Below are 19,789 nucleotides of genomic sequence, written 5' to 3'. Positions count from 1 at the left end.
ACAAACAGGAGTTCCCGTCGTGGCGCAGTGGTTAACGAATCCGACTAGGAACCATGAGGTTTCGGGTTCGGCCCCTGCCCTTGCTCAGTGGGTTAACGATCCGGCGTTGCCATGAGCTGTGGTGTAGGTCGCAGACGCGGCTCGGATCCCGCGTTGCTGTGGCTCTGGCGTAGGCCGGGGGCTACAGCTCCGATTTGACCCCTAGCCTGGGAACCTCCATATGCCGCGGGAGCGGCCCAATAAATAGCAAAAAGACAAAAAAAAAAAAAGTAAACAAACAAATCCCAAAATAAATAAGCAGAAAAAGATGCTGATCCCACAGTGAGAGATGCGGAAAGGAAATAAAACATAATAGATACTGCTGGAGAAATGGTCAAAAATGAAATTCTGACCAGGCATTTCATGTGATCCCCAAAATGAAGAAAAAGGTGATTTAATAGAAATATAACATAAAACTAAATGCAACATGGTATCCTAGGTTGGATCCTGGAATAAAGTCATTAGTAGGAAATCTCTTGAAACTGAATAAAGTCTCTAGTTAATAGTGTTGTACCAATGTTACTTTCTTGTTTACATGGTACACTTATCAAAATGTACATTTAAAGTAAAATATTGACATTACAAGGAGTTGGGTAAAGAGTATAGGAACATACTATACTCTTGGGTAAAGAGTTAGGAACATCTGTCCCTCTTTGCAACTGCCATATAAATCTAAGTTTTTATTTCAAAATTTTAAAAGTTTAAAAGTGCTAACAAGACATTTGCAGATGACCTCAGATGTTAAAAAAAAAATGTGAAGATAAGAGGGCTAGATAATTAAGATATGCAACATGGACCAGCCAGGAGCCATGACTGCCTGTCAGCTCCCAAGTCCCCTGGTCAAAAAAAGCTAATGAAATCATGAAATCATCAATAACATATGGTGTTCATGACAAGTTGTAATAATAACATGGTGCTAGTTCAGACCGCATATGGAAGATTTTATCCCCTTCTGGGTGGTACAGTCTAAAGAAAAGATAGTATTTTTACAGAGGGAGCAAAGAGCTTTTTCAAGGGATAGTTAGAAGGATGAGGAAGAACTAGAAAGGAAAAGAGAAGACTTGGGGAATAAGGGTCCCTGTCTTCAACTCGAAGGGCTGCCTCATGTCGGGGAGACTGATGTGTTTTGTGAGTTCTTGAAAGCCCAAAGTCAAGGCTTGGGTTCCAGGTGGAGACAGACACTGGGGCTCAATATAACAAGTCTCAATATAACACTCAGAATGTGAGGTCAAGAGCTCCCCATGGCTGGACAGGCTCAAACAGAGAAAGTGTGCACTGAATAGCCTCTCATGTGTCTACAAATTATTGCAAGAGCCTGTGATTCTCTGATCAAGAAGGCACAGACATGAATGTTGCCAGGTCTCTCCTGGAAGCCCTGGGCATCCAAATTGTCTGATAAACCCAAAGAAAAACGGTCCAACTCTGGCTACAAATATCATCCTGATGCTTGGGAGGATGCTTCAAGGCCACTGGCAAAGCAGGGACCATGACAAAACAGGGTTTTCTGGCCACACAAGAAAAGAACAATCAGCAGCTGAATATCTCCTGAGTTTGGTGTCCATATAGCTCTAAATGTGTCACATGCTTTTGTGTAAGTTGGATAGTCATCATCATGAAACCACATGTTCTAGCATCCTAGATTTAAGCAGCCCAGAGGTCACTAATCCAGTCTTCCACCAACTATAATTAAAAATATTAAAAGACAAGCAGGTTTATTTCCTATAAAGGGAGTCTAGCCCACACATTTTTTTGGACACATTTCTACTCTATGTTGAACCAAAGTCTGTTATCTCACCTCCCAATCCATGGGTCTGCATCCTTGGGTGTGACTCTCATATTCCCCTTAGCCTTATTTTTACAAAGTTAAATAAACCAAGTTTCTTCAGCTATATATCATTCACAAGCTAATAAATAAATAGCTCCCCTCAAGACTTTGTCTAATTTGTCAGTGACCTCCTAAATTTCATCATTTAAAATTAGACTAAAAATCCTAAATGTGCTCTGACCAATGCAAAAATTATTGGAACCATAATTATATGTTAGGGACGTTGGTTCTATTAATTCAGCAAAGGTCCTTTTGGCTCCCACTGACTTTACAGTCAATTAACACCTCATGTGAAATTGCATCAAAAGAGGTCCTATTCCATATCATTACTGTTGAATTTTGGAACCCAGTGGTTAGAGCTCATCCTGCTGACTTTGCGCTGTTCTGTTAGCTTGTCAAAATCTTTTTGAACATTGAGAATATCAGTTGCCACGCCAGCATTCCCTGCCAGGTTTGTGTCATCTGCAAATCGAATAAGCCTGCCTTCAGCGTCTTCATCCAAGCCATGGATAAAAATGTTAAAGGAGACAGGTCATTCAATCATTCACTCAAAAAATATTCATCAAGCATTTACAATATGTAAAGCACACAGGACAGAAATGAGAGGAAAGACTGTATTTGTATGGGGACAGATCCTAAAATAAGTTTGCTTTCTGCAAACACCTTTCTGGACTTTTTTTACCTTGAAGACTGAACTCAATTCATTAGGTATCTATTGACCACTTACTCTTCCCTTGGCATCATGCTAAGCTTTGTTAAAGAGAACAAAGGAATTAAAAGCTACAACCTATTTTCTAGAAGTTGGTCCTATCTCTACTGAGGCTGGCTCTGTCATTTGATGCTGCAAGACAGGCAACATTTATATAATTGAAAAAATGAGTGGTACAGACAACATATTTGATTCTGGTTGAGATTTTAATGTCATTTCATTTAAAGCTGCAAAAACAATGATAGACTTTTAGTGTTGAAAGAGACGACACAGGTCTTTGGGCACCCTCCTCCCCTCCCACCTTGCCAATCTTAGTTTCAACAAGTGGGGGTCTATCTCTTGGTAGTTTTTCTCTGTTGGATCGCATAATTAGAATGATATCATAACATTTCCTATGTTGAGTCAAAGTTCCTTCCCTTTACCTTTTCCTCTACTGTATAAATATACAATGATTTTGCTAAAGAATTGAATGACTTCTGAAGTTAGAAAAACAATAGGTCTGATCCAACCATTGGAAGACAATAATTAAGTCCTCATTTAGTCTTTCCTTTTCTAGCCTAAATATCTGCAATTCCTTCATTTAACATGGGTTGGCAACCTCCTCAGTCACCCCATTCTTGTCATTCACATCATGACACCATGTCTGGCATAAAGCAAGCACTCAAGATATAGCCACTGAATGAATTCATGAATAAGTGAATTGGAAAGCTCCAGTTTGTCAACATCAGCCTCAAAAAGAAATGCCTGGAACTACAGAACATACTGCTGAAATGTGATCAGAAGAGTGGACCTGTGGCAGTTTGCTTATTCTGAACATTATACTTTAAAAAAATTATTTTATTGAAGTACAGTGGATTTATAATATTGTATTAATTTCTACTGTACAGCAAAGAGATTCAGTTATATACACAATTTTGTGTGTGTGTGTGTTTATATACATCTTTTCTGTATTCTTTTCCCTTATGGTTTATTACAGGATATTGAATATCCCTGTGCTATACAGTAAAACTTTGAATATTGTATTTTTTATGCTACTTAGAGTCAACTTCTTTTTGTCTTTGCTCATGGCGAGGGGACAACACACTAATGACTCTAATTGTCTGTAACCAGTTAAAATCTGTAATTGGAAAACAGTGGGCAAGACCCACACTGTGTACCAAGAAAGGGAAGACCCCAGCTTTAACTTCCATGTGAGAAAGACGAGTGTGTCCTTCTGGGCATGCATGTCTTTCTAAGGTCATGCTGGTATGCCGATCCCCACAGCACCTAAGCCCCTTGGGGAATTTGAAGATTTTGCAACATTCCGCAGAAGAGCCCTAGTGGGTGGGCACAGCATGACACCTAAAGGGAGAGACAGGATGAGCTGACCTATTTAGTGGAGGCCAGGAAGCTCAGTTTAGAATGGACCCAATTACCCCTGAAGGAGATGTTCAGTACGTCTGTGGTAGTGTTCCCAACAAGGGGGAACTTCCCTCAAATTTAAACATCCAGGAAAACTTAAGACCAAAGAATCCAATAGAAGTTAGGACTGTCCTGGTGTCCGCTTACTTTTAAGGTCACAAGGGGAGTTGGGCAAGAGGAACCCAGGGGGGAAAAAGAAGCAAAACACAGTGCGATGAGGATGCCAACACCAGCAGGCACTTGGTAAGCATCAGCGTTTATCTACAATTCTCTGTTATTCCCCCCCAATAAAACTATTAGGTAGGCATGATTATCACCACTTTACAGTTTTGGAGACTGAGGCTTAGAGAGGTTCTGAAACTGGCCCAAGTCACACAGATCTAAGTGGGGCAGCCAGACTGAGGCCCCCACCTGACAGCCTCCCGTGCTCCATCCTCAAGCACTGCAGGCGGGGCTCCTGTTACATGTTGTTTATTCATTCTTTAACACGGACGCTATCAAGCACCCTCATTGTTCCAGGCTAAGCCCTGCAGATACGGTGGTTAAAAACACACGCAGAGTCCCTCCTGGGGCTTTGTTAGCACTCTGGCAAGAACAACAAACAGCCAAACAAGCAACCCCATCAAGTGGGATCAGGGTCACGGCAGGAGAGGTTAAGGGTAAACTCACCCGGCACATGGGAATACGTCTTCCTCAGTGGGGTAGGCCCTAGAAAGAAGCTGAAAGTATATGCTAGGGAGACAAAGGAGAGAGGGAATCAACTCTGAAGATGTGGAAGTGAGTGTGAGACGGGGATGTGTGTCGAGTTGCGGGAGGGGAGGTTTGTTCGGAGGCTCCCCACAAGGTTGAAGAGACAGGCAGAGTGAGATGCCAGAGGCCTTGTAAGCCGTGTTAGGGGGTTTGGGACTGGACTGGAATTGGCAATGGCAAGAACTCAGGTCACATGGATATCGCCTCATTCAATCTCACAGATTCTTGGGTGGGGAAAGGAGGCCAGGCTAAGACCAGCACTGCCCTGTGGGACAGACAGACTGGAAGACATTTCATGCTTCACTTGGGAAGTTTTCATTTCTCTGGCCTTGTGAAACCCGCTCTAAAATGTCTCTCAACTGGACTTCCCATTGTGGCTCAGCAGTAACAAACCGACTAGTATCCACGAGGACTGGGGTTCAATCCCTGGCCTCGCTCAGTGGGTCAAGGATCTGGCATTGCCATGAGCTCTGGTGTAGGCTGCAGATATGGCTTGGACCCTATGTTGCTGTGGCTGTGGTGTAGGCTGGTAGCTCTAGGTCTGATTTGACCCTGAGCCTGGGAATCTCCATATACCCCAGGTGCAGCCCTAAAATAAATAAATAAACAAATAAATAAAAAGTCTCTGAATGTCTGCCATCCCCTCTCTTTCCCCTCTCCAGGGAGCAGGGGGTAAGTCTTGGGTGGGTGGAACAAGTATATTCTAGACTTTTCTTTATGTGACCCACCAAGTCTCAGATAGATTCCAGTTTTCCTACTTGTCAAGGAGAAAACAAGGACTAGAGTAGTTCAGAAACTATGGCAGATGGAATTACTGGTTCTAATTCATCATTCCCATTAATAGTTTTATGTGTCTCTCCCCTGTCAAGGCTTCATGGTACAGTGCACTGCCCCTCCCCCAACTTTGGGTTTCATCTTCTAGTTTGATTTGGCCAGTGAAATAGGAACAGATATGATATGAGCAGAGGTTTGAAATGCGATTGTATGGTTGAGCACGCCTTCTTGCACTTCTGCCACTGCCAGGAGACCACACCCTGTAGCTGCTACTTCTCAACCCTGGACCTCAGAATGAACCCCATAGAGCAGATGTGAACTCAGTCTACAGCCCAGAGCTATGCTTAGCTCTCAGCAGAGCCCAGGTGACAGAAGGCCTTCGGTGTCAAGTAGAGTCAATTCCATTAACCCAGAGACTTGTGAATGTGTGAAGAAGCATCTATGGTGGTATGCCATGGGATTTGGGGGTTAAGTTGTTACACAGCATCATCATGGCAATACCTGACCGATAAGTGCTTACTCCAAGCATACAAGGAAACTTCCTGGAATGAAGGGCACAGCCTCACCATTGGACCAGGTTGCCCTGGGACTGGCTCTCTAAGGAGAGAACAAGGCAGACTGCCACTGCATCCCACTCTCCTACCCCCCTCCAACCCTCCCACCCACCACACGGCACTCACCTGAGTCTGATGCTGCCGGGCTCACCAGGCTGAGCAGCTCCCGCTCCTTCTCATAGTCCCCTTTGCAGAGCAGCTGCCCCTCCTTCAGGACAAACTCATCGCCCTTCTGCAGCTGCCGCTCACAGACACAGCAACAGAAGCAGCTCAGGTGGTATACGCTCTTCTGGGCCCGCATAACAAACTCGTTGGGTGCAATGGCCTCAAAGCAGCCCCCACATTTGACAGCAAACAGCCTGGCAGCAGGGAAGAAAGCAAAGCAAAGCCTGTGAGAAAGATGACTGAGGCCCAGGTCAACCACAAGAAGAACTTCCAGAACTGGGGCAAGGAGTCTTGGAATGAAATAGGCTTAAATCCAGATGATTAATTCCCTGAGGAGGTTGAACCAAATAATTCAGTTTGAGACCTACTCTCTCAGAGGCTTAAGAAAAGCATACTGAGAGGCACTGGAAGAAGTGTGAGCTAAAAGCCAGGGTGTATTTGGTGTGGCCCATGGCATAGTGTTCTCAAAGGATGTGCTACAGACTGGAGTCAGGCAGGCTGCCTGGAATCCCTGGGGGACTGGTTATTTAAACAAAATGATAATAATCATGCCCAGCAGCATGCAAAAGGGTCGGCTCCAGAAATTTGAATTTTTAATAAACCCCCCAGGGAATTCTGAAGTGTAACCTAGGTTTTGAGAGATAAACTGCATCTCAACTTTTTTTTTTCTTTTTAGGGCCACACCTGCAGCATATGGAGGTTCCCAGGCTAGGAGTTGAATTGGAGCTGCAGTGGCTGGCCTACGCCACAGCCACAGCAACGCAGGATCCGAGCAACCTATGCCGCAGCTTGCAGCGGCTTGCAGCAATGCTGGATCCTTAACCCACAGAGCAAGACCAGGGATCGCCCTCCTGAATACTTTTAACCCGCTGAGCCACAGTGGAAACTCTCAACTTCTCAGCCTGACTTTCAGTGGATTCAGCCCAGCTCTAAGGACTTAATTCTTATCTCATTTCACTTACTTTCCAGCAACCACGAAGAGGATGTCCACTTATGCCAGGCAGAGATGGTAGGTGCTAATGATATAAAGGTGAATTGTAGGTACTAGTGATATAAGGGTGAATAAAAGAAAAACCCTTCCAGAAATGAGCTCAGGCTGATTAGAGAGGCAGACATGTCGAATAACTAAAGTAGTGGGTTCCGGGAACACAGAAGAGGAAACAACTGTCAGGAAGTCAGTGTGTGTGTGTGTGTGTGTGTGTGTGGGTGGGTGCATTTTTATTATCTACTCAGTCAATCTAGGTCAAATGAAGACAGAAAGATGGGCAGGTTGACAGGCAAAAAGGGGTGGGAGTGGGGATTCCCCACAGAGGGAATAGCCTATGCGAAGGCCGGAAGCTGTGCCAAGTGCATGCTATGCTGGGTGCCCTGTGGAGGCCGGGTGCCTTGAGAAAGGTGGAAGGTGAGGCAAGTCATGACCGGATTGGACCCTGGGTCTAGACAGCATCTGACAAGCAACAGGGAGTCCCGGACCCATTTTAACACAATAAGAGCCTGTTTTGGAAAATGAACGCTTCACCATATGAAAGGTGGAGGGGACGTGGTGTTGGAGAGTGAGTGAGGGAGAGCAGCTGAGCAGCGACAAGGGCGGTGCTGGGGCAGCAGCAGGGGAGCCAGACAGAAGGGGACAGACTCACAGCTTGGAGACAGGAAGCACCGGCACATAGCCTTCCCGATTTCCTACCTCTGGGGGCCTTCTGATGCTATACCACCCTCCTGCAAACTCCTTCCTTCTCTGTTTAATCCACCTGAATCTAAGCCGCCCTTCAGGACACAGAAGCTCCCACCTTCTCCTTGAATCCTTCCAGACCTCCCTGCCCCACTCTAGAGCCACCACATCCCCTCTGAACACATTCACCATGTCCTGTCTGTGCTGGTCATTGGCCAGTTATCTGGAGCTGTACAAAATATAGTGGATCTGGAGTCCTGGGCTCTGCCAACCACTCTGTGGACAGCTGTCTGACAAACCTCAGGCACAGTTTCTCCCCTTTGCACCTCTTTTCCCTAGCTATTGTGAAAGACGTGAAGCCAGACACCAAAGTCCAGCTCCCAAAGTCCCAAGATCATTGTTTCCTAGAGCTGACTTAAAACAGTTTAATCTTACTTTATTATTCAACTTCCGCATGTTTATAACTTATCTTGCCAACAGCCTCAAGAACAAGGCCTGTGGAATATTTATATGCCCGGCAACCACTTCTACATGGCGGGTACTCAACAAAAGTTTATTTGCTTTGACCTGTGGATCTCGCCTGCTCACCTGTTGTGAAACAACATGTGCAAAGAGCCCAGCCTTGGAGCTGACACACAGCAGGTTCCCAGTAAAAGTGGCCCTTCTCTTCCCAGTCACCCCAGATCAGTAAGAGTTCAGGATAGTTCGTGAAAGACTAACATCTAAAGCAGATCTCTTGGTTTCTCTTTTTCTTTTTTAAATTGCCTCATGATAACAGAACTGCCTTTGTCAAAGCCTTTGGCATAAGCACAGAAATAACAGACCCTTGGAGTTCCCTTCGTGGCTCAGTGGTTAACGAATCTGACTAGGAACCATGAGGTTGCGGGTTCGATCCCTGGCCTTGCCCGGTGGGTTAAGGATCTGGTGTTGCCGTGTGCTTGCAGATGTGGCTCAGATCCTGCGTTGCTGTGGCTCTGGCGTAGGCCAGTGGCTACAACTCTGATTTGACCCCTAGCCTGGGAACCTCCATATGCTGCAAGAGCGGCCCAAGAAATGGCAAAGAGACCAAAAAAAAAAAAAAAAAAAAAAAGAAAAAAGAAATAACAGACCCTAAAAATATCTCTGGGATTCATTCATTGTAGCATTCATTTTTCTATTTCCAAAATAAAGAGTTATTTTCTTTAGAGCAGTCATGCAGGGAGTTCCCATCATGGCTCAGTGGAAACGAATCTGGCTAGCATCTAGGAGGACACAGGTTCAATCCCTGGCCTTGCTCAGTGGGTTAAGGATCCAGCATTGCGGTGAGCTGTGGTGTAGGTCGCAGATGCGGCTTGGATCTGGTGTTGCTATTGCTGTGGCTGTGGTGTAGGCCTGCGGCTGCAGCTCCAATTCAGACCCCTAGCCTGGGAACCTCCACATGCTGTGGGTTTGGCCCTAAAAAAAAAAAAAATTCCAAAAAAAATTAAAAAATTTAAAGTAGTTGTGCAGTGGGGTGGAGGGTATCTCTCTCAAACACTCTGTTTGTCCCTGAATATCAGAGTGGTCCCTGGATCTGGAAAGGTGGTGTAAGGAAGAGGATAGTGCTGAGCAGGGGCAGAGTGTCCCATGAAGCTCCACATCCCTCCTTGCTTCATCAAGGCAGACAAAGCTGACTCAGGATTTCCAGGGAGCCGAAGGCACCTTGCTCTGCTTGCAAGCCCCACCTCGGCAGGAGCTAGAAATATAAGGAACTGAAGAGCATTTTTTTCTGTCCACCATGATGGCCCCAGTATGGCTAAGCCCATCTCAAAAGCACACTTGCACATTCTCTCACTTATTTAGTCTTTTGTTTGTTTGTTTGTCTTTTGTCTTTTTAGCACCGCACCTGTGGCATATGGAGGTTCGCAGGCTAGGGGTCTAATTGGAGCTGTTGCTGCTGGCCTATGCCAGAGCCACAGCAACGCCAGATCCGAGCCGCGTCTGTGACCTACACCACAGCTCATGGCAATGCCGGATCCTTAACCCACTGAGCAAGGCCAGCGATCAAACTCACAACCTCATGGTTCCTAGTCGGACTCATTTCCTCTGTGCCAGGACAGGAACTCCCTATTTAGTTTTTTCATGCATTCTGTCATCAATTCAGAAGCATCCATCGTGCCCTACACCAGATACCCTGTATCTTAACAGAGATGGGGAAGGAAATTCCCATAGCGGGGATCATGGAGATAATGTTTATAATCAAGTTCATGTGGAGTGTCTGTTATGTGCCAGACACCAATGTGGGCACAAATGATACAAAACAAAGTCTGCATCCTCCCTGGAGATCACATGATAGGGAGAGAAACAGCACACAAAGAAACAAACAGATACATAATGTCAACCCATAGGGATTTAACTTTGAAAAACAGAATATAAGGCTACAAAGCACTGTTTCAGGAATACAAAATAAAATGGCATGAAGCCACAGTCTGTTTATGATATTTAATCACTTCTCAGCTCTAAAGCTGTACTGGTTGATGGCTAAGCCTACACTCCACGTGCACAGCATGTTTATCTTGGAAGCTTCTGGGAGGAAGGGAAGAGTTTTGAGGGTGGCCTGGTAAGGGGGAGGGAACTGGCATGAGAAAAGGAGGCCATTCAAAGTCTCTGAGTGAAGGAAGCCAAGGCTTGGAGAAGGGTCTGAAGCCACCTCCTGTGAATCTACTGGAGAACAAGCCTCCCTGGACAGAGGCCAGCCTGCAGGTGACCCGGCATGGCTCCGGATTACACACACACAGGCAGTCTCACTCTTAACCCAGACCCTGGGCCCCAACACCATTGCTTCCTGCCCTTGGCCATCAGAAGTGCATTAGAAACACCTATCCTGGCATGCCTTCCCCTTGCCTCTCAACTTCAGAAAGGGGGGTGAGGTTGGAGGACAGGTCAAGGGCTAGCGTGGCTCTTTCACCACTAACGAGGTATGTGACAGCCCCCCAAACAGAACTCCAGGTACCACCTGCCCTGTCCCTGCCTTCTTCCTTCCTCCAGCTGCCCCTCGTGCCTTTGCTCTCCACGTCTGAATCTCAGGGCACACCAGGCCCTTGAACAATTGCCTTTACTCCCGGCCCCCATGCTGGATGTTGTACATCAGACAGAAAATCCACCCAATTCCTCCCTGGCCCCAAAGTCCCTAGACACTGTTTGCCAACCTGAGCAAACTAATCACTGCTTTAACAGGAGCCAGTCAAAGGCCTTTTGTCCCCAAGCCCTCCTTCTCCTCCCCTTCCCCTGGAATGAACTGTTAAACAGACTCTAGGCAAACGCTTCCAGGAGTCAACAAGCTCTCAAGAATCCACAGCCGCAGGTGGTGGCATCTGTGCTTGTCTAACTCCAACCCTGTTAATCTCCTCCTCTTCCTCCTCCCTTCTTAATTTCATCCCCCACTCCAAAACTTTCCCCCAAGTTGGAGAAGGGAGGGTTAGGGTGAGCTCAACAAAGAAATCCCACCGTGTTGACTCAGGAACGGCCAGAGGAATTGGCAGGAGTTGTCTGGGCTCAAATCCTGAAATGGTCCTGGTTGGTGGGGACACAGACAAGGGAGCAGGGGGCAGTCCTATTTCTCTCCATCCTCCCCATCGGCTGCCCCACTTTGGATAAAGACCAGGTAGACCTCACCTTACTGTTCTGGCTCTTGTTACCCTCACTCACCCCAGGGCAACCCAAGGAGAAAAGGCACACGCAGTCCCGCCACCTGTGTGCCAGATGTGTACACAGCTGTACGGGTACCACTGTGGACCCAGCTGCCGACTCCACACTTCCCACAACTTGTTTTCTCTAAGGCTCAGACAAGTAGAGAAAAGGATTTGTTCGAAAGTCCAGGTCGTAATTAAAACACAGCCTGTCTCTGCCCAATGCCCTGGATGGTGGCCCCCACGGTGAATTCCCTCTCTGAATGCTAATGAGACCTTGCTCTGGGTTCAGAGCCTGGCAGCCTGGCTGTGCCCTGGAAAGCTCAGCATAGTTTCCAGAAATGTCCAGCTCTTTTAGGCATAGAGAGCAACTCTCAACTTGGCCCACCATTCAAAATTCACCTACCCTGGAAAGCTCTTCAAGTGATTCTTTTTTTTTTTTTTTGTCTTTTTTAGAGCCACACCTATGGCACATGAATGTTCCCAGGCTGGGGGAGAATCAGAGCCGCAGCTGCCAGCCTGCACCACAACCACAGTAACACTAGATCGGAGCCGAGTTTGCAGCCTACACCACAGCTCACAGCAATGCCAGATCCTTAACCCATGGAGTGAGGCCAGGGGTGGAACCACATCATGGATACTAGCTGCGTTTGTTACTGCTGAGCCACAGTGGGAACTTCCTCTTCAAGTGATTCTTTATCTCTTTGTTGCATCTCATTCCCTCACCTGTAAAATAGGAATGCTGGGATCTAGCTGGTGGAAAAGCTTCCCATGCAGATCCTGCCCCAGAGCCTACGGCCTCCATCAGGGCTCTCCTCCCTCTACGGCACATCCTCCCCAGAGCAGGCATGGGGACAGGGTGGTAAACAACCTGTCTTATGTATTCAGGGAGCTCACACTCTCCAGCAGGCAGCAGGCTCTGAGCAAATAGCCACATCTGCTGAGGGTGTATCTGGGGTTCGTAGGAGGGGACTAGCCCAAAGCAGAGCCCCATCCGCTTGGTTTAGGCTCAAGGTCAGCAAATCTTCCCTCTCTTCTTTCCCTTCCTCTCTGCCCATCCCTTCTCCTCCTCCCTCTGGCCCCTTTCCTGCTCTCTCTACCAGGCAGGGAAGCAGAGGCAGGTTGAAATTCCATTCCATGCCTTTCTTACCCCTCTTGTACAGGCACAAGCTTAAAGATGCAAAACTTGCAGTTTTGGTGAGAGAGCTGGAGTTGGCCGGCTCTGCCACTTCCAAGCAGTCAGCGAGAATTGAGCTCATCACTTAATTATTTGTAGCCTCCATTTTCTCAGATATAAGAGGCAACAATGATGCCTACACTCCTGGATTACTGAGGGTTAAATGAGAGCAGGCATGAGAATTTTGTGACCTACATGGCAGAGCACGATTTTCAGTCACCTTTATGGCCCCATTTCTGTCTCTTGACATTTTGTGGATTTTTTTTAAAAAAAATTTTGCCCCAAAGGTGGCTCTCTGAGCTTAAGAGTTTCCTAAGCCCTATCCTAAGAGGACACTTCCTCCTTAGCAGCAAGAATCCTTCTGATGATTCCTCCCAGCTTTGATGCTGGCATGATGTCCTCTCCAAAGGGCACAGCAGGGGCCCAGGAAATGAACCCAGGGATGCATTGCTGGTGGGGCTGCCACAAAGCACACGCCATAGACAAAGCACATCCTCCCACCACAATGTACCAAGATAACACAAGGGAAGCCGCGTTGCCTGTAACTGCCCTATATTCAGTGCCATGGAAAGCAGCGGGGCAAAGGAAAAGTGACCCAATTTGAGGAAAAAGCACAAAACTTGGTGTAGGAAGGCCTGGGCCCAAGGGTTCTTCTTTTAGCTGGGGGCTTCTGAAAAGTCACCATCTTTCCCTGGGCTTCAGTTTTCTTATTTTTAATGAAAAAGTACTGCCCTAGATCAGTGTGTTACATCAAGAACTTAGAGGCTGCGGAAGGAGTCAGTCTCTTTCCCCATGCCTCCTATATCACACCTTTCAACCAGAGAGGCCCCTCTGCCCGAACCTAAATCCAGGTCTCCAGACAGTGTTTCAGCACGACAGGCCCTTCCTTGCTATGGAATTCTCCCAACAAGGTATTTTCCAGAACCATACCATTCACAGTTATACAAGTATGTACATAAAGTCACATATATATATATATATATATATATATATACACATACATATACATATAAGTACCGCATGCTAACTGATTGCGCCACTGGAGCTCCAAAATTGCATGTGTATAAAATTTACATACACACACACACACCCCCAGATACATATACAGCTAAGGTCAAAAGAAATTATACCATATATATACCGTATATAAGGACACACAAACACACAAAACATACACATAAATACACACCAGCTAACACTAACCATTCACATAATCCCTCTCTTTCTATCTATATTGTAAAATACATATGTATTTTCAGAAAGGATTTACATTACACTTTTTTTCTAGAAAAGATTTTGTTGGAAGAAAGCAATTTGCTCCTAAGGCACATCTGCAACCCCCTAGGCTGGATCATTTCTTAATTCGCTCCCATTTTTGTGATTCATGTTTTGCTTACACGGTTGGGGATCCTCCTCTGCTGCTGAAGAGACAAGACTGTTTCCAAAGCAGACATGAAAGCCTGACACCTGAGAAACTCCTAGAGAGCAGGCCCATGGTGATCAGGACAGAGGCCAGGCCTCCAGAAGCCACAGCACACCCTGCACAGCAGGAGCTACAACAGAAGGATGGTGATGTGCCAGGACACCGTGTGGACACCTGGACGTTGGTGCCAGCTTTATGTCTTGAAAAAGTCATTCCACCTTCTTCTTTCTTTTTTCTTTCTTTCCTTTTTTTTTTTTTTTTTTGGTCTTTTTAGGGGCCACACCCTCGGCATATGGAGGTTCGAAGGCTAGGGGTTGAATCGAAGCTGTAGCTGCTGGCCTACACCTCAGCCACAGCAATGCCAGATCTGAGATGTGTTTGCAACCTACACCACAGCTCACAGCAACACCAGATCTTTAACCCACTGAGTGAGGCGAGGGATTGAACCTGTATCCTCATGGATACTAGTCAGATTCATTTCCACTGAGCCACAATGGGAACTTCCCACCTTCTAAATGTTGGGGTGTTCACCACTGGAATATATTTCATCCCCCAAATTATTTTACTACAAAGAGAAAGAAGCTTGTAGAAGATAGAAAAAAAGAAAATTGGTCTTTATTCAACACTCACTGGGTGCCAGGAACCGTGGTGTTTCTTATATACATTATATCACTAACTTTGTGGAGTAAGAAATAGAACTACATTATGAGCTCAAAGAGAACCTCAGCACATTTCAGCCCAGCATGGTTTGTGACATATCTCTTGCATGAGAGAGAGACTCTGGGATGGCTGATTCAGAGGCTCTTTTTTATTTAATTAATTTATTTATTTAGTTTTGCTTTTTAGGGCCATACCCACGGCATATGGAGGTTCCTAGGCTAGGGATTGAATCGGAGCTGCAGCTGCTGGCCTACACCACAGCCACAGCCACATCCACAGCCATGCAGGATCCAAGCCATGTCTGCAACCTACACCATAGCTCATAGCAGCACTGGATACTTAACCCGCTGAGCAGGGCCGGGAATCAAACCCTTGTCCTCATTGATACTAGCTGGGTTGTTTGTTTGTTTGTTTGTTTTTTACTGCTGAGCCACAACAGGAATGCCAGAGGCTCTTTCTTACATATTCTCTCCAGCACTCTTTCCACAGGAGAAATAAATAGGAAGATCAAGCAGCTAAGACGCCGCCTCAGCTCATGAGAGGTTTTCTGGAGGTGCCGTGGCTTTATAGGGGGTTCCAAGACTCTGCTGCCATGTGCAGATGAAAAGCAGGGGTTAGGAACCAAGTTGATCCCTTCAGGTTACCTAGCTTGGGCCCCAAAGGATCTAATGGGATCCCAGAAAGAGGTCTGTCCTCTATGGATTTAGGTTCAGAACAAACAGGGTCTGGGAAATGGTCTTTGACCCAGCACCACCATGGCCAAGAGTCTACTTGATCCCAAAAAGACTGGGAAGCAAGACAGTTCTTGCCATTCACTGGGGAATTTGGTGGGTCACTGTTTTCAAGGTATAGACAGAAAGGCAGGCCAGTGGGGCTGGACCCAGAAAGACCCAAGGAAGCCCAGCCATAGAGACTGAGCTGTAGAAAGAGCAGGACAAGGAGGCAACATGGTGCGATCAAACTTAGATCCAAGTCCCTCCACCACCACTTATTAACTATGTGCTCTTGATCAGGTTATGGCAGCACTAGTTTACTCACCTATATAGTGGGAGTAATAAAAAGACCTGCCTCATAGTGTCCCAAGAGGAATTCATTGAACTGATGCCCCTAGAACCATTTGGCATAATGCCTGGCACCTGATAAATCCTCAATAAAATAGTAACTATGATGATGATGATGATGATGATGATGATGATGGAGCAAAAGAGCTAGATATGAAATATCAGAGAGAAATTTACAGGAAAAAAAAGGAGAAAGATGACAATCTTAATGTCAGAGACTTGGAGAAGGAGGAGGAGATAAAGGAGCAGGGAAAGAGAAGGACTGAGACAAACCATTGAGGACGAAGGCTGTAAACAGCACAAGAGGAGTTCCTGTTGTGGCACAGTGGAAATGAATCTGACTAAGAACCATGAGGTTGAGGGTTCCATCCCTGACCTTGTTCAATGGGTTATGGATCCGGCGTTGCCATGAGCTGTGGTGTAGGTCGCAGATGAGGCTCGGAATCCTGAGTTGCTGTGGCTGTGGTGTATGCCAACAGCTATAGCTCTAATTAGATCTCTAGCCTGGGAACCTCCATATGTTGCAGCTGTGGCCCTAAAAAGACAAGAAGGAAGGAAGGAAGGAGGGAGGGAAGGAAGGAAGGAAGGAAGGAAGGAAGGAGAGAGGGAAGGAGGAAGGGAGAGAGGGAGGGAAGGAGAGAGGGAAGGAGGAAGGAAGGAAGGAAGGAAGGAAGGAAGGAAGGAAGGAAGGAAGGAAGGAAGGAGAGAGGGAAGGAGGGAGGGAGGGAAGGAGGAAGGAAGGAAGGAAGGAAAGAAAGAAAGAAAGAGGAGTTCCCGTCGTGGCACAGTGGTTAACAAATCCGACTAGGAACCATGAGGTTGCAGGTTAGGTCCCTGCCCGGGTTCGGTCCCTGCCCTTGCTCAGTGGGTTAAGGATCCGGTGTTGCCGTGAGCTGTGGTGTAGGTTGCAGACGCGGCTGGGATCCTGCATTGCTGTGCCTCTGGCATAGGCCGGGAGCTACAGCTCTGATTCGACCCCTAGCCTGGGAACCTCCATATGCTGCAGGAAGCGGCCCAAAGAAATAGGAAAAAAAAAAAAAGGCAGAAAGACAGAAAGACAGACAGACAGACAGACAGAAAGACAGAAAGAAAGAAAGAAAGAAAGAAGAAAGAAAGAAACAAACAAACAAACAAACAAACAAACAGTGCAAGAAAGTCAGCAATCAGCTTTTCAGTGGTACTGGCTGTGGACATGGGGTCCAGTCCTGATACTGTGATGGAACCCAGGTCTGAGTTCCCACTTTTTTTAATGGCCTCAGGCTAGGGTTTGCATGTAGCCTATCCACACGGGATTTGTCTGCATTTACCCAACTAACAGTTCTGGCATAGCTGGACGAAATGCATTCTTGTTCTGGATCAGAGAAAAATCCAAGAGGTTAACTGAGGCTTAATTTTCTTCTTAGTATCAATACATCTGAATTTTTCATGGCTCCCTCCACTCTCTCCCCGCTTCCTGCCGCATCATACTCTAAAAACCAGACACTAGATGGTGTGTTATCCCCACATCTACCCTCTAGGCTGATGACATAACATCCCATACACAGGAATACTGAAGAATATGGCAGACTCGAGCGAACCCACGTCAATGGCTTTGAGACCCATGAAAGTGCCATAATGGAGCCCCCATTATGACACTTTAGGAGGTTCCTGAACCAAGAATATATTTGGAAAGATGAGATCTTCATTAACCTTCCCCCAGAGAACTGCAGACCTCAAAGGGAACTTCTCAAAACCTCCATGCCATAGATGGAAGGATGAAAAATAAAATAAGCACTCAAAAAACCCTAATTCCAACTTGAGGCCAAATGGTCATGGTTTTTTCCCACCACAATATGAAATCAGAGCCAGGAGTTCCTATCATGGCTCAGCGGAAACGAATCCGTCTAGGAACCATGAGGTTGAGGGGTTGATCCCTGTCCTCACTCAGTGGGTTAAGGATCTGGTGTTGCTGTGAGCTGTGGTGTAGGTTGCAGACATGGCTTGGATCCTGTGTTGCTGTGGCTGTGGCATAGGTCAGCAGCTGTAGCTCCGACTGGACCCCTAGGCTGGGAACCTCCATATGCCGTGGGTGCAGCCCTGAAAAAAAAAAAAAAAAGCAAGAAATCAGAGCCACTTTTAGCTTTGGACAGCAGACAACCAAAGATCATGTCACCTTTCCACAGGCACTGACAGCACTGGTTTTAATCAGGTATATGAGCCTTTTGGTCTAATAAGTAGGACAGGATCTTTGTATACATACTCTTTAGGAAGAAGACCGTACTCTGCGTACCACTCAGTTTCCACCCTCTCCACCAGGGGGCAGCATAGCAGCATGCTTTAAGTGCCATGTTGACTTGGTAACTGAGGTCATCCAGGCAGGGAGACAGAGGTTGGCCATATGCCAAAACTGTCTGTCGGGGAAAATCTGCTGCTGGGAGTCTGGGAGACCATGTGGCTAAAAAGAAGGAGAGATGGTGAGAGAGAAGAGCATTCAAAAGTATTGGGAACCAAAAGCATGGCTTGTGGCCTTAGAAGTAGTGACACAAGCAACCTTGTCAGCTGGCTCAAGGTCTCTGTCCTTGAGGCTGAGCCAACACCACCACAATAAGCAACTGAGCCCGTGGGCCTGGGGCGGTGGGAAAGTCTGCGGGGACAATAGGAGTGGCAGGATCTTCTATAGGAGACAGTCTCGAGACTCTGCAGTGAGGAGAAAATGGAAAACAATAAGTGGCTGGCAGAGCCAATCAGAGCCTCTGTCTCCTGGAGGCTCCTGGGGAGCTGTAAGAAGGACCATACAATAGGATGGGAACTGCTAAGTGTGATGTCTGCACCTCCCAGAGGCTCCGTGGGGCACTGGCTTCACCGAGAAATGCAGGGAACACACACGGCTCATCCCTGAGGGCAATGTTACTGGCAATGGGCAGCTTTTACCTTGAAATGGTGGATGGTGTACTTTTCTTGTTCTCACAAATCATCGGTTCCAGAGTCAGCAGGACAGAGTGGGAAAGAGCCTGGGTTTTGAAGTCTGATAGAACCTGGATTCAAGTCTTGATTCCACCTTTGAGGATGTGAGCAAGTTACAGACTCTTTTGGAGCCTCACTTTCTTTATCTATAAAATGAGATCCTATCTATCTTATGATAGGAGTTTCCTAGTGGCCTAGTGGTTAAGGATTTGCTGTTGTCACTACTGTGGCTTGGGTTTGATCCCTGGCCTGGGAACTTCTGCATGCTGTGGGCACGGCCAAGAAAGGAAAACAAAAAACAAAAAACCTGTCTTACAATATGTTTTGGAGATTAAATAAGATAATGTATTTGAAGGAGCCAATACATACTAGCTGCTCTCAGTGAGAAAGAGCTATTAACCCCCTTTATTGAAATCAATTTAACATGTCTGCCCATGTGAGTATTTGTATAAGATCATTTATTTCAAGACAGCCAACTGAGCCAAAAACAGAACTTCATGTGCCCATCAAGGCTCCATTCTTCATTACTATCACAAATTAAATCAAACTTCAACACCGTCTTTCATATGTTATTGGAGAAGAGACCAACAGACAAATACGAAAGGACAAATACTTGAGAAGAAACAGGGTACATTTCATTCAGGCGGCCATGGCTATGGTCTACCCTAACCCAAGGTAAATATTGACATCAGCCAACCAATGCTGACCAACACCCACTTTCACTGCCTAACACCCAGCATATGTTCAGGAAGTCGGCAGCTCCGTATTTGACCGGCCAGAGCCAACAGTTGCTATTTGGTTAATGCTGACATTATCTGACAAATATTTGGAACAGACCCTTTCCCTGTATCACTTCAGTTCTCAGATGACTGCTTCTCACTGAGGTTGCTGACCCCCTGTTAGGACCTACACTGAGATGCCCGTATTTTTGCCTTGTGCCCTTAACAGTCAGACCCAAGAGCTCACTCCAACTCTCCTCTCATTTTATAAAT

At 46.4% G+C, this 19,789-nt stretch overlaps 1 protein-coding gene across 1 annotated transcript in view; it reads right to left on the bottom strand.

Moving 5' to 3' along the window:
- The window catches only part of LMX1A (LIM homeobox transcription factor 1 alpha), a 168,273-nt gene that overhangs the window by 45,573 nt on the left and 102,911 nt on the right, over positions 1–19,789 (bottom strand). The window contains exon 4 of the mRNA XM_047782979.1: positions 6,179–6,411. Within this exon, the coding sequence (XP_047638935.1) occupies positions 6,179–6,411 (233 nt within the window). The remainder of the gene's footprint in view (positions 1–6,178; positions 6,412–19,789) is intronic.

Source organism: Phacochoerus africanus, chromosome 6, assembly GCF_016906955.1.
Source record: "Phacochoerus africanus isolate WHEZ1 chromosome 6, ROS_Pafr_v1, whole genome shotgun sequence".
In the NCBI taxonomy this organism is placed as follows: domain Eukaryota; kingdom Metazoa; phylum Chordata; class Mammalia; order Artiodactyla; family Suidae; genus Phacochoerus; species Phacochoerus africanus.
This window is presented reverse-complemented; position numbering and strand designations above follow the sequence as displayed.